The sequence below is a fragment of the Carassius carassius genome, chromosome 41, assembly GCF_963082965.1.
Source record: "Carassius carassius chromosome 41, fCarCar2.1, whole genome shotgun sequence".
In the NCBI taxonomy this organism is placed as follows: domain Eukaryota; kingdom Metazoa; phylum Chordata; class Actinopteri; order Cypriniformes; family Cyprinidae; genus Carassius; species Carassius carassius.
In genome coordinates this window covers 27,331,462-27,343,961 of record NC_081795.1, presented here as the reverse complement: position 1 = coordinate 27,343,961, position 12,500 = coordinate 27,331,462, and the positions used below count along the sequence as shown (strand labels likewise).

The window sequence follows — 12,500 nt, the reverse complement described above, 5'->3', positions numbered from 1 at the left end:
CGCCGTTTTACTGTCTGGTTGGTCCAGTCTGAAATACTGCTAAACAGCGGACATACTGCTAACCACTGATCTGTAATATAGAAGCGGCTTCACTGTCTGTTGGCAGTTTAGAACGCGATGAGCGATCCAGTCATACATAGATCAGTGCTGCTAACGCGTTTTCATTTCTTCTTCGCTGCTCTAAACAGGGGTTGCTTGTGGCATTACAGCACATCGTCCTGTGTTTGCAATGCATTCTGAGCAGCGAAGAAGAACCGTGCAGCGGTTAGGCAAAGCTAGCGTTCATAACTAGGTCTTGAAAATGGTATCGGATCGGTATATGGGTTCATGTACTCGCCGATGCCGATGCCGATGCCAGAATTTGTTGTTGTATCGGAGATATTTCCGATACTAGTATCGGAATCGGAACAACTCTAGTTGAGAGTGTGTGTGTGTGTGTGTGTGAGTGAGAGTAGTGTGTGCGTGTGTGTGTGTGTGTGAGTGAGAGAGTGTGTGTGTGTGTGTGTGTCAGTGAGTGAGTGTTGAGAGTGTGTGTGTGTGTGTGTAAGAGTGAGTCAGTGAGGGAGTGTTGAGAGTGTGTTAGTGTGTGTGTGTGTGTGTGTGTGGTAGTTCTGGTTACGGTTGTATATAATGTTTTGGAGCGGTGATGGAAACACTGTTGAATGCGTTTGGAACTGATTCACTGAAGCGGTTCGTGTGACACTCATTAGTTTAGTAATGCAGCTGTTTTTCTTGTTTCCTGCAGCCGGGGACCATGATTGAATGGGGAAACTATTGGTAAGAGCACAATATTACACAACAGAGCTGTTTAAACTTGAATTATAACATGTCAAGAGCTCAAAATAGAATTCAGATTATAGAAATGCACTGCTGTAGTGTAGCATATGTAATGCTTTCAAGCTCATTATTCAGTGCTATAGAGCGTGTTCTCGGATCAGTTCAATCTCTCATTCCTGGAGTGTTTATGAAGTCAGATGTGTGTTACATCTACTGATATATAATAGAGAAGTGCCAACGTATCAGTGTTCCCTAGTTCCTCCATTACATTGTGTAGTATTAATAGGGAATCGTGGGTTTTTAATAAGAAAGTATCTCCAAGTCGAGTCAGCATACATAAAGCCTGAAAGCTCATCAGTGTTGACTGATCACTTCATTCTCGTCAGTGATTGGACAGACTCCCAGACTCTTTATGTGATTCTTCTTCCTGTTCCTCAGGGCCAGAGCCATCAGCTACCGGCAGCACAACCGCGAGGCAGTGGGCGGCTTCTTCTCTCAGATTGGAAACCTCTACATGGTCCATCATCTCTGGGGTGAGAAAGAGCACACGCCACCAGACAGAAGTGCTCCAAGTCACGTTTACTTCTATAAAGCTTCCTGCAACGGAGCGTTTCAAAGCAGCTTCGCATGAATAACAGCAAGATAACAGATTCAGGGACGCAGACTTCAGCCCAGATTCATCTCCGTTGGAGACAGTAGTGTCCTCATTCAGAGCAGATCAGATCAGTTTAGTCCTCAGCAGCTTCACATGCAGATCGACGGCTCGGTTGTGAGCTCAGACCGAGTCACACATGCTACAGACCCGGAGACTTCAGTCTAAGAGCACATCTTACATTCATTTCCTTCAGACACTACTTAGAAATAACAGTCAGTAACAAGCACCTCTGATGTACGGTGGTGTCCATGTGTTTCAGCGTATAAGGACCTTCAGTCCCGAGAGGACACGAGGAACGCCGCCTGGCAGCACGACGGCTGGGATGAAGTGGTCTATTACACCGGTAAACACTCGAACACAGCATGGAGACTCCTATTCAGAGCCAGTTTCTTTCCATTAAATGATCGCTGGTGTCTAGTGATATTGTAATCTTTGATGCTTGTGTTTCCAGTGCCTCTCATTCAGCAGATGGAGTCCAGGATCATGATCCCGCTGAAAGCGTCTCCTCTCCAGTAGTGCATCCAGCAAACCATCACCAATTCATCCCCATGAGCTCCAGACATCAGATCCCTTCACTGCCGTCTCCCGTCACGCACCACACACTTGTTCGGACCAGAAAGATTGCACCAGCAAACCCAGCTGAATTAGGATTGAAGGCTGTTACCGTCAGTGATCTGAAACCTGCTGCTCGTGTGAAGACCTGGAAACACAGCCAGAGATCTGTTAAATAAAGTTTCGTTGGAGGATTTAAAGGAAGGGTTGTAAAAGTGCATTAAATGACTGTAGGTGTAGAGTATTAACCCTGTCTGGTTCGGTACATCTTGGATTCCCCAGATCTCAAAGCCTCAGTTAATGCAGACGTGTGTCAGAAAACAGACGCTTACTGTTCACCCTGCTCAGAAAGAGCTGTATTTATTGCATATTTATAAGGTGTAAATATAACCCCCCACATGAAGACTAATGTTTTAATAACATACAGCAGAATCCATCCTACATATTAAGATGAATTATTATCAGATGAAATCTAAATACACTGTTGGGTACTAAATCGCCCTCGTTTAAGCAAATCTGTGGAGCTGGACAAACCTGGACAAACGGGGACATATTGTGTGCAGAATGATTCTTTTTTTTAGTTGCATTTTATTTGATTCTGTTTTTTGTGTTGTGAAATGCCTGCGGTTCTGACTGATTTAGTTCTGGTGTGATCGTGGCATGCTCAGTCTGCTGTACGCTGATCTGATGAGGATTCAACAGCACAAGATCTCTCATCAATAAATCATAATGATGCTTCTACCACACTGTGTTGTGTTTACACTGATAATAAAAGACAACAGCTGTTACTTCTGTTTATTCTCTCTTCACATACACTTACTGAAGCTTAAACAGATTCATTATGAAGACATGATATAGTGTTCTCTCCAGGTCTAACATCCAAACATTAGTCCAGTTTCATCAGTTAAAACACTAACTGTACAGTACACCTGACCTCGGCTGGTGTGCATCATCTTCTATATAAACAATCGTTTCAATAAACTCTAAAAACATATGATCAGTAAAAATTGTGCGTTAGGTAAAACTAGGAAAGGCACAGAGCTAGTGCATGATTGTAGAGTATGCCGTGATCTCTAGATCTTCTCCAGCTCCTTGAGCAGCTCTCCGAAGCTGGTGACGTACCACGAGGCCTTCTCCTTCACCTGCTGACGCACCACGTTCCCCCCGAACCCTATGAAAGCACTCTGAAGAGACAGCACAGCATCAGCCTCAGCTCAGACTCGTCCTCACACTGCAGCAGATGCAGGACTCACCGCAGGAGGACAGGCCTCCAGGTCCGTGGCTCCGTCTCCAATCATCACCACGTTTCTGAAGCCGTACTCCTCCTTCAGCATGTGGATGACCCGACCTTTCCCTCCGGACTGCGCTGTGGGCTGGGACTCGTCGAAGCCGGCGTACTCCCCTGCGGACACACACACACACACACACAGGTGTTAGTCTCCAGCTAGCGCCCGCGGCCCGTGAGCCAGCTGCAGCTCTCACACACACACACACACAGGTGTTAGCTGGCTGCAGCTCTCTCTCACACACACACACACACAGGTGTTAGCCAGCTGCAGCTCTCTCTCTCTCACACACACACACACACAGGTGTTAGCTGGCTGCAGCTCTCTCTCTCTCTCACACACACACACACACACACACACACACACAGGTGTTAGCTGGCTGCAGCTCTCTCTCTCTCACACACACACACACACAGGTGTTAGCTGGCTGCAGCTCTCTCTCTCTCACACACACACACACACACACACAAACACAGGTGTTAGTCTCCAGCTAGCGCCCGCGGCCCGTGAGCCAGCTGCAGCTCTCTCACACACACACACACAGGTGTTAGCCGGCTGCAGCTCTCTCTCTCTCACACACACACACACACACACACACACACACACAGGTGTTAGCCGGCTGCAGCTCTCTCTCTCACACACACACACACACACACACAAACACAGGTGTTAGTCTCCAGCTAGCGCCCGCGGCCCGTGAGCCAGCTGCAGCTCTCTCACACACACACACACACACACACACACACACACAGGTGTTAGCCGGCTGCAGCTCTCTCTCTCACACACACACACACACACACACACACAGGTGTTAGCTGACTGCAGCTCTCTCTCTCTCACACACACACACACAGGTGTTAGCTGACTGCAGCTCTCTCTCACACACACACACACAGGTGTTAGCTGGCTGCAGCTCTCTCTCTCTCACACACACACACACAGGTGTTAGCTGGCTGCAGCTCTCTCTCTCTCACACACACACACACACAAACACAGGTGTTAGTCTCCAGCTAGCGCCCGCGGCCCGTGAGCCAGCTGCAGCTCTCACACACACACACACACACACACACACACACACACAGGTGTTAGCTGGCTGCAGCTCTCTCTCTCTCACACACACACACACACACACACACAGGTGTTAGCTGGCTGCAGCTCTCTCTCTCTCTCACACACACACACACACACACACACAGGTGTTAGCCGGCTGCAGCTCTCACCGTTGAAGAAGAACTTGAGGCGGTTAGCGTAGACGTGATGGAGAGGGATGCTGAGCTGCGAGGCCACGTGCTCCACGATGCAGCGGAAGCCTCCGGAGACGAGGAACACCTGGACGCCGCACTGATGAAGCTTCTCCACCAGCTCCCTGACACACACACACACACACACACACATCAGCTGATCCAGATCACAGATCAGAGCCGTTTCAGCATCACTGGGTGTAAACTCTCATATATATTTAACAAAATGCTCCTCTTTCTAGTTGTTTTGAGTGATAACAATATTATTGTTGTTGTGTATTGTGACTTGAGCAGTAGTCACTGTAAAACAGTCTACATGAACCGTTCTGAAGCATCTCTCCAGAAACAGGGCGGTTCACTCACTTGACCCCTGGGGTCAGCTGAGGCGGGTGGTCAGTGATCAGCTTGTTGACCTGCTCCCTCGAGCACTTGATGATGGACAGACGCTCACTCAGGGCTGTCTGGAATGAGACAGAGCCGCCCATGGCCTTCCGGGTCCTGCGGGTCACAGATGTGCAGTCAGCACACTACATGAGCACTTGTGCACTAGCTAGGCTGCTCCAGCACACGTGTGTTAATGTTTTAATGTTTTTGTGTCTGTCTGTGGGACTCACATCTCCGTAACCGCGTCCCCGACGCCGCAGAACTTGGCGAGCTCGTCGATGCCCTCCTCGCGGATCACGGTGCTGTCGACGTCGAAGCAGACGGCGTCCGCGCGCCGGAAGAGCTCCTGTGTGTGCGCCGCGGTCGTCATGCTGAGCGCTGGTTAGTATGCAGCCGCGGAACCTAGAGTCTCAGAGCGGCAGCGAGGCGTTAAACGCGTTCATTCATCTGAGCAGTTATTGCATCAGCCTCAGGGGCATCAGGCGCGCTGCACAAACACCGGCACACACTCATACACAGCTCTGATAACATTCGCTCACAACAACAAATCAACAAGACACTGAACTGTGTAAGTTCACGAGCTCTTATGAATGCGGTTTACCTGAATGCACGGGCGGGGAGAGACGCCTCCGGTGTCCGCAGGAAAGCTCGCTTCACTCCGGCGAACAGTGCGGCTCTGAGCGCTTCGGGCTTCTGAGACAGCCAATCACATCACACCCCTCACTCACGGACCGCTCTGATTGGTCAGGAGTCTTCAACAGGAAAAACGAATTAACTTTTTTATTGTCTTTATTGAACACGTTCAGTATATAATTGAAACATGTATCCTACAAAATAAAATTAAAACAGCAAGACCGGTGTCCTGATATTTTGTCATACCAGGGCTTACTGCGCATGCGCACATCAATATTGCGTCAGTTTCTCACGCTGAACACATAATTACTATCTTTGCATTACTGATTGGTTTAGAGTCGGGGTAGGTGTAGGCGTTAAAAAATGATGGGTTGCAATTTTTTTTATCTTTTAGTCGCATTGTGCTCCCTACTGTCTGTTTCAGTGGGAGGTAACAGAATATGAGAGCAGCACAAATTGTCAGGACACCGGCTTTGGTGAAGTTTCAGGGACTATAGCATAACATCGACATTAATAACAATACCATTTCTAAATGTCTATTAAAAAATAATAATAATTAAAATTAAACTCACCCTTGTATTTGTTTTGTTTTTTTCTTACCCAATTTAATTTCTAATTTGTTTCCAATTAGAGTGGGTGGAAGGCACATCACATAATTACTTTTTTTCAATATGCCAAGAATAAACTGATGCAGAAGGTCTGGGAACCTTGTCCGCTTTCTGTAGTTTATTGCAGCACTGCTTTACTGATATCTTACATGTTAAAATAAAAATTAGTCACAAGGTACAATACTATTACAGTTAGTTAAAAAGACTTTTCTCCCTGAGAAAGAACGTTGAACTAAACATCTAAATTCATGCATTCAGGTGAATCACCATGTCACACATGCAAATATCGACTCAAATACAGAAACTTCATTAGCTGCCTTTTAAAGACTGTTGGCTGTCTGCCGTCCATTCACATGAACCCCTTAGACTGGAATGTGTGGAAGGAGGTCCACCCTGCCTCAGATCATCAGCCAGTCATTCATATCTACTGCCATCAAACACATTCGTTCAACAGAAAGTGCATTGATCTTCGGTGAACTATAGACCTTACAAGCCTGAGCTGTCATGGAAAAGCCTCTTGTGCAATTGTTGTTATAATTAGCATTGTGTGTAAATCCAGGGTGTGTCCGAGTTAGTCTCAGTTGCCAGTTTACATCTCACAATGAAGTTCAACAAGTTTTAGACACTTACATTAAGCAGATGCTTTTATCCTAAGCGACATACTAATGAGGAAAATAGAAGCAATCAAACCAACAAAAGAGCCATAATATATAAGTGCTGTAACAATACCTGGTTAATCTAATGCATGTTTTTATATAGGAGTCTAATGAGCCAAAAATATATACGTTGTCATCTGTCAGTGGCAAAAGTGCATTCAGTATCTGGTCTGACTTTCTTTTGCAGCAGTAAGTGTTTCTTGTAACTGTTGATCTTGCACAACCGCTCGTAGGATTTTTAGCCCATTCCTCAGTACAGAAGCACTTCAACACTGTGGTGTTGGTGGGTTTCGTCACATTAACTGTTGCTTCAAGTCCTTACACAACATTGGATTCAATTGGATTAAAGTTCGGACTTTGTATCGGCCATTCTGAAACATTCACTTTGTCCTTCTTTAGCCGTTCTTTGGTAGAACGACTTGTTTTCTTGGGGTCACTGTCTAGCTGCATGACCCACTTTTCTCTTGTTTGTCCACATGATCTTTAGCAAACTGCAGGACAACACCATTCTTGTTCTCCTGTTGGTTGGACTCCTAAACATTTATATCTGCCAATGTGGAAAAGACCTTTAGTTGCTTAGAAGTTACCCTGGTTTCCTTTGTGGCCTCACAGACGATCTTTGCTGGTCAGACACTCCTGTGGCGGGTAACAATGGTGTTGCAACATGGGCACTATATCTTCTCGAATACATTAGAAGCTGTTGCCTCCATCAAACTGAACTTGGAAAAACAGTATGTCCAGCTATAGACAGGCTCTAAAAACTGCTAGGGCAGAGCATATACACAAACTCATAGAAAATAACCAAAACATTCCAAGGTTTTTATTTAGCAGTGGCTAAATTAACAAATTACCAGACGCCACCTGATTCAAATATTCCACCAACGTTAAATAGTAATGACTTTATGAATTTCTTCACTGATAAAATAGATAACATTAGAAGTACAATAGCGAATGTAGATTCTACAGCGTCTAACACTTCAGTTTCATCCATCGCACCCAAAGATAAACTGCAGTGCTTTACAAATATAGGACAGGAAGAGCTAAATAAACTTATCACTGTATCTAAACCAACAACATGTTTATTAGATCCTGTACCCACTAAATTACTGAAAGAGTTGTTACCTGTAGCCGAAGAACCGCTTCTCAATATCATTAACTCGTCGTTATCTTTAGGTCAAGTCCCAAAACCATTCAAGCTGGCGGTTATTAAGCCTCTTATTAAGAAACCAAAACTAGATCCTAGTGAACTGGCAAATTATAGGCCTATTTCAAATCTTCCATTTATGTCTAAAATTTTATGAAAAGTTGTGTCTGCTCAATTGGTGCTCTTTTCCTGCATAAAAATGATCTGTATGAAGAATTTCAGTCAGGTTTCAGGCCCCACCATAGCACAGAAAGTGCACTTGTTAAAATTACAAATGACCTGCTCCTTGCGTCAGATCAAGGCTGCATCTCATTTCTAGTCTTACTTGATCTTAGTGCTGCGTTCGACACCATAGATCATGACATACTCATAGATCGATTACAAAACTATACAGGTATTCAAGGGCAGGCTCTAAGATGGTTTAGATCCTACCTGTCCGATCGCTACCATTTTGTTTACTTAAATGGGGAGTCATCTCATTTATCATCAGTAAAATATGGAGTGCCACAAGGATCCGTCCTAGGTCCCCTTCTATTTTCAATATACATGTTGCCCCTTGGTAATATTATTAGAAAATACGGAATTAGCTTCCACTGTTATGCTGATGATATACCAGATAAATCTGGGTGTTATATTAGACAGAAACTTGTCTTTTGAAAATCATATTTCCAATGTTACAAAAACCGCATTCTTCCATCTTAGAAACATTGCCAAGCTACGAAACATGTTATCTGTTTCTGATGCAGAAAAGCTAGTTCATGCATTCATGACCTCTAGACTGGACTATTGTAATGCACTTCTAGGTGGTTGTCCTGCTTCGTCAATAAACAAGCTACAGGTCGTCCAAAATACAGCTTCTAGAGTCCTTACCAGGTCAAGAAAATATGATCATATTACCCCAATTTTACAGTCTCTGCACTGGCTACCTATTAAGTTCCGTATCAGTTACAAATTATCATTACTTACCTATAAGGCCCTAAATGGTTTAGCTCCTGCGTACCTAACTAGCCTTCTACCACGCTACAACCCATCATGCACCCTAAGGTCACAAAACGCTGGACTTTTGGTAGTTCCTAGGATAGCAAAGTCCACTAAAGGAGGTAGAGCTTTTTCACATTTGGCTCCCAAACTCCGGAATAGCCTTCCTGATAATGTTCGGGGTTCAGACACACTCTCTCTGTTTAAATCTAGATTAAAAACACATCTCTTTCGCCAAGAAATCGAATAATGCATCTCTTAAATTGTCACTGCAGTTGCATCTGATCAAATGCGCATTCTTCTTCTTTAGCATGGGTTAAACTAATTAATTTTACTCTGTTGGATCAGCAGCTATGCTAATGATGTCTCTATCTGTTTCTCTGTTTCTGCTGGGATCTTCATCCCGTGGTAACTAGGATTTACACAAGCTCCAGTCTGGATCCAGAACACCTGAGAAGAGATGATGCTGACCCTCAGAGGTCCCCAGATGATCCTAACCTTGAATCAACAACAGAACTAACAAATATTGCTACAAGTGTGACTGCATCCTATAATAATTGCTGTTAATAATGTTCATCGTCTGTTTGATTACGTCTTTAATTGATTTTTCTTTATATTTCTGTCATATGCACATAAACTGACAGTAATAACTGATAAGCTACTACTAAATATTGTAGAAGCTTAATTCTCTGTAAAGTTGCTTTGCAATGATTTGTATTGTAAAAAGCGCTATACAAATAAACTTGAATTGAATTTCCTCCATTTGTAAATCTGTGGATTTGTTTTTGTAATCTTTTCTAGCCTGATGAGCAACAGCAACACTTTATTCTGAGGTCCTCAGAGATCTTTGTGCCTTGATTCACTTCCACAAACATGATCTGACTTTGACAGATCTCTGTTCAAGTAAAACAAGGCAGACACGGACACCTGATAGTCATCCCACTGATTGAAAACATCTCAGAAAATAGACTAAAAGTATATATTTTTTCTCACTTGTTGGATTCGATTTTCTTTGTGACCTTGCAGGGGAAATGGCTTGAAGGAGATGAGATGGAATAGGATCAAGCGGGCAAGTAGTAGGATGATGGGAAAAGAGAAGAGAAGGATGTGAAGGAGTGTCTGCTGGAGAGATGTGAGGAAAATGTTTTAATGAACATGCAAGAGTAAGACGAATCATTAATTTTGTTATGATAATATGTCCTTTTATCAGTGGAGACATTAGCAGAGAAGGAAGAGAGGAGTGAGTGATGCACATTAAGGTCGGGAGGATATTTTGATTTGCGCCACACTCTTTTCAGCAGCCCTGAGCTTAGAACAATTTGTATTTGTTGCTTGACCCTTAATAAATATTTAAGCCCAAAGCCATTACACTGGTGCTGCTACTGCCGTGTGAGGCGATCTAACATGGAGATCACTACGAGACACAGCAGTGTCCTCAGGTCTGATCCAGGACTCTGTCAGGGACATGAGGTTTAGTCCTGAATGACTACTAACAGATGTAATGAAATCTTCTGTTTACTGCAGACTGACGATTACAGAGACCCAACAGGAAAACAGAGTAGTGTATTATTCACAATCACACTGACAACTCGATTAAATTAAAACAACATTTTACTTATAATACATAACAAACAGACACAAAGATAAAACTGCTTGGCACTTTAAAATCTGATTGAGACTAATAACAAACAGCAGCAAGGAATCTCCAAACACCTCAGCGGTTCAGTTTGGCCCTCAGTTTCTCCAGAGTCTTCTGCAAGAGATAGAGACACATCACACATCTCAGAGCATCCAGATCATGGTGAGTATTTGGCTGAGCCCACAAGCACAGAAATGAAAAGCTCCTCGTGAGGCAAATGTGAAGTGTGTGAGAAACCTAAATCAGCTGCAGGAATTGGCTTGGTTTGGCAGCTAATTAATGTGTGACCGTCCACGTTTCTGAGTGTCCTGCTCGTGCGTCTCACCTTCTGGAAGTCTCTGGCCTTCTCACGGTTCTTAGCGTATGATTCCTGACGGCTCCGCAGCTCCTTCTTCTGTTTAACTTCCTCTAACTGATTGTACAATCTGAAAGGAAGTTCAGTTATAAACCTTTACACCCGAAGCCAGAGGGATCTAGAGCAGTCTGCTGATGGCAGTCGTGTGCAGGTACCTGTGTGTGCGGTCGTACATCTTCTCCTCCTCACGGCGTCTGTGTTCATCACAGCTGATCCGCACCTCAGACACACTCTTCAGTCGCTCAGCTGGAAGCAGTCAGTGTATGACACGTGTGTATTCAGCTCAGCTATTGTCTACAATTATACTCTAGGCACTTTAACAATAGGGAAGCCGAAATGAATCCACATTTTGAATGCAGTTTTAACCAATGCTTACTCACTGACTTATTCATTAAGAGTGACTTACCATCACCGACTGACACTTTACTTCACTTTCACTTTACTTTCATGTGCAAGGTTTTTCTATATTAATCCCATAACCAAATATTCAAACTTGAACTCAAATCATTGTTTATACAGTGTAAACACATTCAAGGCACCTCTACTCTGCATTAAAGCCACTTTAGACACCGCTTCGGTGCACTGATTTAATTTGATTAACAGCCTAAAAGTGTCTGTAATTGAATTTACTGATTTAATGTAAGAATTCAACGTTAAGATGGAAAAAAAAGTCTAAAATCAACACAAAAACTAACTAATTGTTGTTTAGAGGCAAAACAATTCATCTGCAAAAATGACAGAGCAGATCTCTGATGGTTTGGCAGTGTGGCCGCGTCAGGACCCAGGTCACCTGTGTGTGGTTTAGGATGGGTGCGTCCGCTGGCTCTGGACACGCTCTCTTTGATCTGTGCGGCTCTGAGCGCTGACCTCTGAGCGAGACGATCCCGCCGGCGCTGCTGACGTTTCATCACTGAAACACACAGAGTCAGGTGACACTCAGCCTCACAAACACACCTGAGTGAGTCGAGAGCAGCGGTCACCCACCAGCTCCAGGAAACACCGCCTCGGACCGATCTGACCAGCTCTGTGATGCACCCTACAGGAGACAGGACTCGTGAGCTCTGAGCGACACACACACGCACACACACACACACACACACCCCCTCACCTCACGGCCATCACACTCCTCTTCCTGCGCAGCACTTCCTGTGTGTGGAGTCTGTGTGAGGGAGAGCTCAGGATCCTGTAGGGTTGACTCTGGCAGACTGATGAAGGAGATGGTGGACTCCTCCAGGATGCCCTTCACGTCTCCCGCCGCCTGAGACACAAACCAAACTCTGGAGAGCGTCATCAGAAACACTGGTTCAGCACAGTTCAGACAACACTGGAAATCTCCCTCATGTCATTCTAAACCTGTATGCATCTCTAGCTTTATTCAGCATATTTAGAAAAACACTAGCACCCAAACAACACTGGTTCTCATTAACTGCCATTGAATGAAGAATAATAAAAAAATGCTAACTTCAAGACGCTTCAATTCAAAGATCATAAAAGATCTATAAGAATAGAGCAGTTTAATTCAAGTCTTCTGTAGAGACAACTGCTTTATTTGATGAATACATTTCATTTGTGCTGAGAGCTCAAAGCGTGTG

At 44.4% G+C, this 12,500-nt stretch overlaps 3 protein-coding genes across 4 annotated transcripts in view; 1 reads left to right on the top strand and 2 right to left on the bottom strand.

The window, feature by feature from the left end:
- The window catches only part of LOC132123452 (protein NipSnap homolog 2), a 12,723-nt gene extending 10,677 nt beyond the window's left edge, over positions 1-2,046 (top strand). For both annotated transcript variants that reach the window (XM_059534068.1, XM_059534067.1), the window contains exons 7-10: positions 746-777; positions 1,216-1,310; positions 1,692-1,775; positions 1,884-2,046. In XM_059534068.1, coding sequence (XP_059390051.1) covers positions 746-777; positions 1,216-1,310; positions 1,692-1,775; positions 1,884-1,948 — 276 coding nt within the window. In that variant the 3' untranslated portion in view covers positions 1,949-2,046. The remainder of the gene's footprint in view (positions 1-745; positions 778-1,215; positions 1,311-1,691; positions 1,776-1,883) is intronic.
- Positions 2,047-2,888: 842 nt separating this feature from the next.
- On the bottom strand, positions 2,889-5,668 carry psph (phosphoserine phosphatase). Its single transcript, XM_059533677.1, has 5 exons — positions 5,126-5,668; positions 4,875-5,009; positions 4,491-4,636; positions 3,238-3,386; positions 2,889-3,168 (listed from the first exon to the last, which is right to left on the bottom strand). The coding sequence occupies exons 1-5, from the start codon at positions 5,263-5,265 to the stop codon at positions 3,058-3,060; spliced, it is 681 nt and encodes a 226-aa protein (XP_059389660.1). The 5' UTR covers positions 5,266-5,668; the 3' UTR covers positions 2,889-3,057.
- Positions 5,669-10,536: 4,868 nt separating this feature from the next.
- Positions 10,537-11,816, bottom strand: LOC132123268 (centrosomal protein of 295 kDa-like). The gene is made up of 4 exons (XM_059533830.1): positions 11,699-11,816; positions 11,064-11,154; positions 10,879-10,978; positions 10,537-10,667 (listed from the first exon to the last, which is right to left on the bottom strand). Exons 1-4 carry the CDS (start codon positions 11,814-11,816, stop codon positions 10,629-10,631), a joined length of 348 nt encoding a protein of 115 aa, XP_059389813.1. The 3' UTR covers positions 10,537-10,628.
- Positions 11,817-12,500: the final 684 nt, after the last annotated feature.

Bases quoted from the DNA above. Each gene is read 5' to 3' on its own strand.
- LOC132123268 (XM_059533830.1), bottom strand. From the start codon at position 11,816: ATGAAACGTCAGCAGCGCCGGCGGGATCGTCTCGCTCAGAGGTCAGCG. The intron at 11,155-11,698 runs GTGACCTGGGTC...GACTGCTTCCAG, and splicing joins CCATCCTAAACCACACACAG to CTGAGCGACTGAAGAGTGTG. The intron at 10,979-11,063 runs GTACCTGCACAC...ACTTCCTTTCAG, and splicing joins ATGTACGACCGCACACACAG to ATTGTACAATCAGTTAGAGG.
- psph (XM_059533677.1), bottom strand. From the start codon at position 5,265: ATGACGACCGCGGCGCACACACAGGAGCTCTTCCGGCGCGCGGACGCC. The intron at 5,010-5,125 runs GTGAGTCCCACA...TGTGACCCGCAG, and splicing joins GGGGACGCGGTTACGGAGAT to GACCCGGAAGGCCATGGGCG. The intron at 3,169-3,237 runs GTGAGTCCTGCA...CTGTCTCTTCAG, and splicing joins TGGAGGCCTGTCCTCCTGCG to AGTGCTTTCATAGGGTTCGG.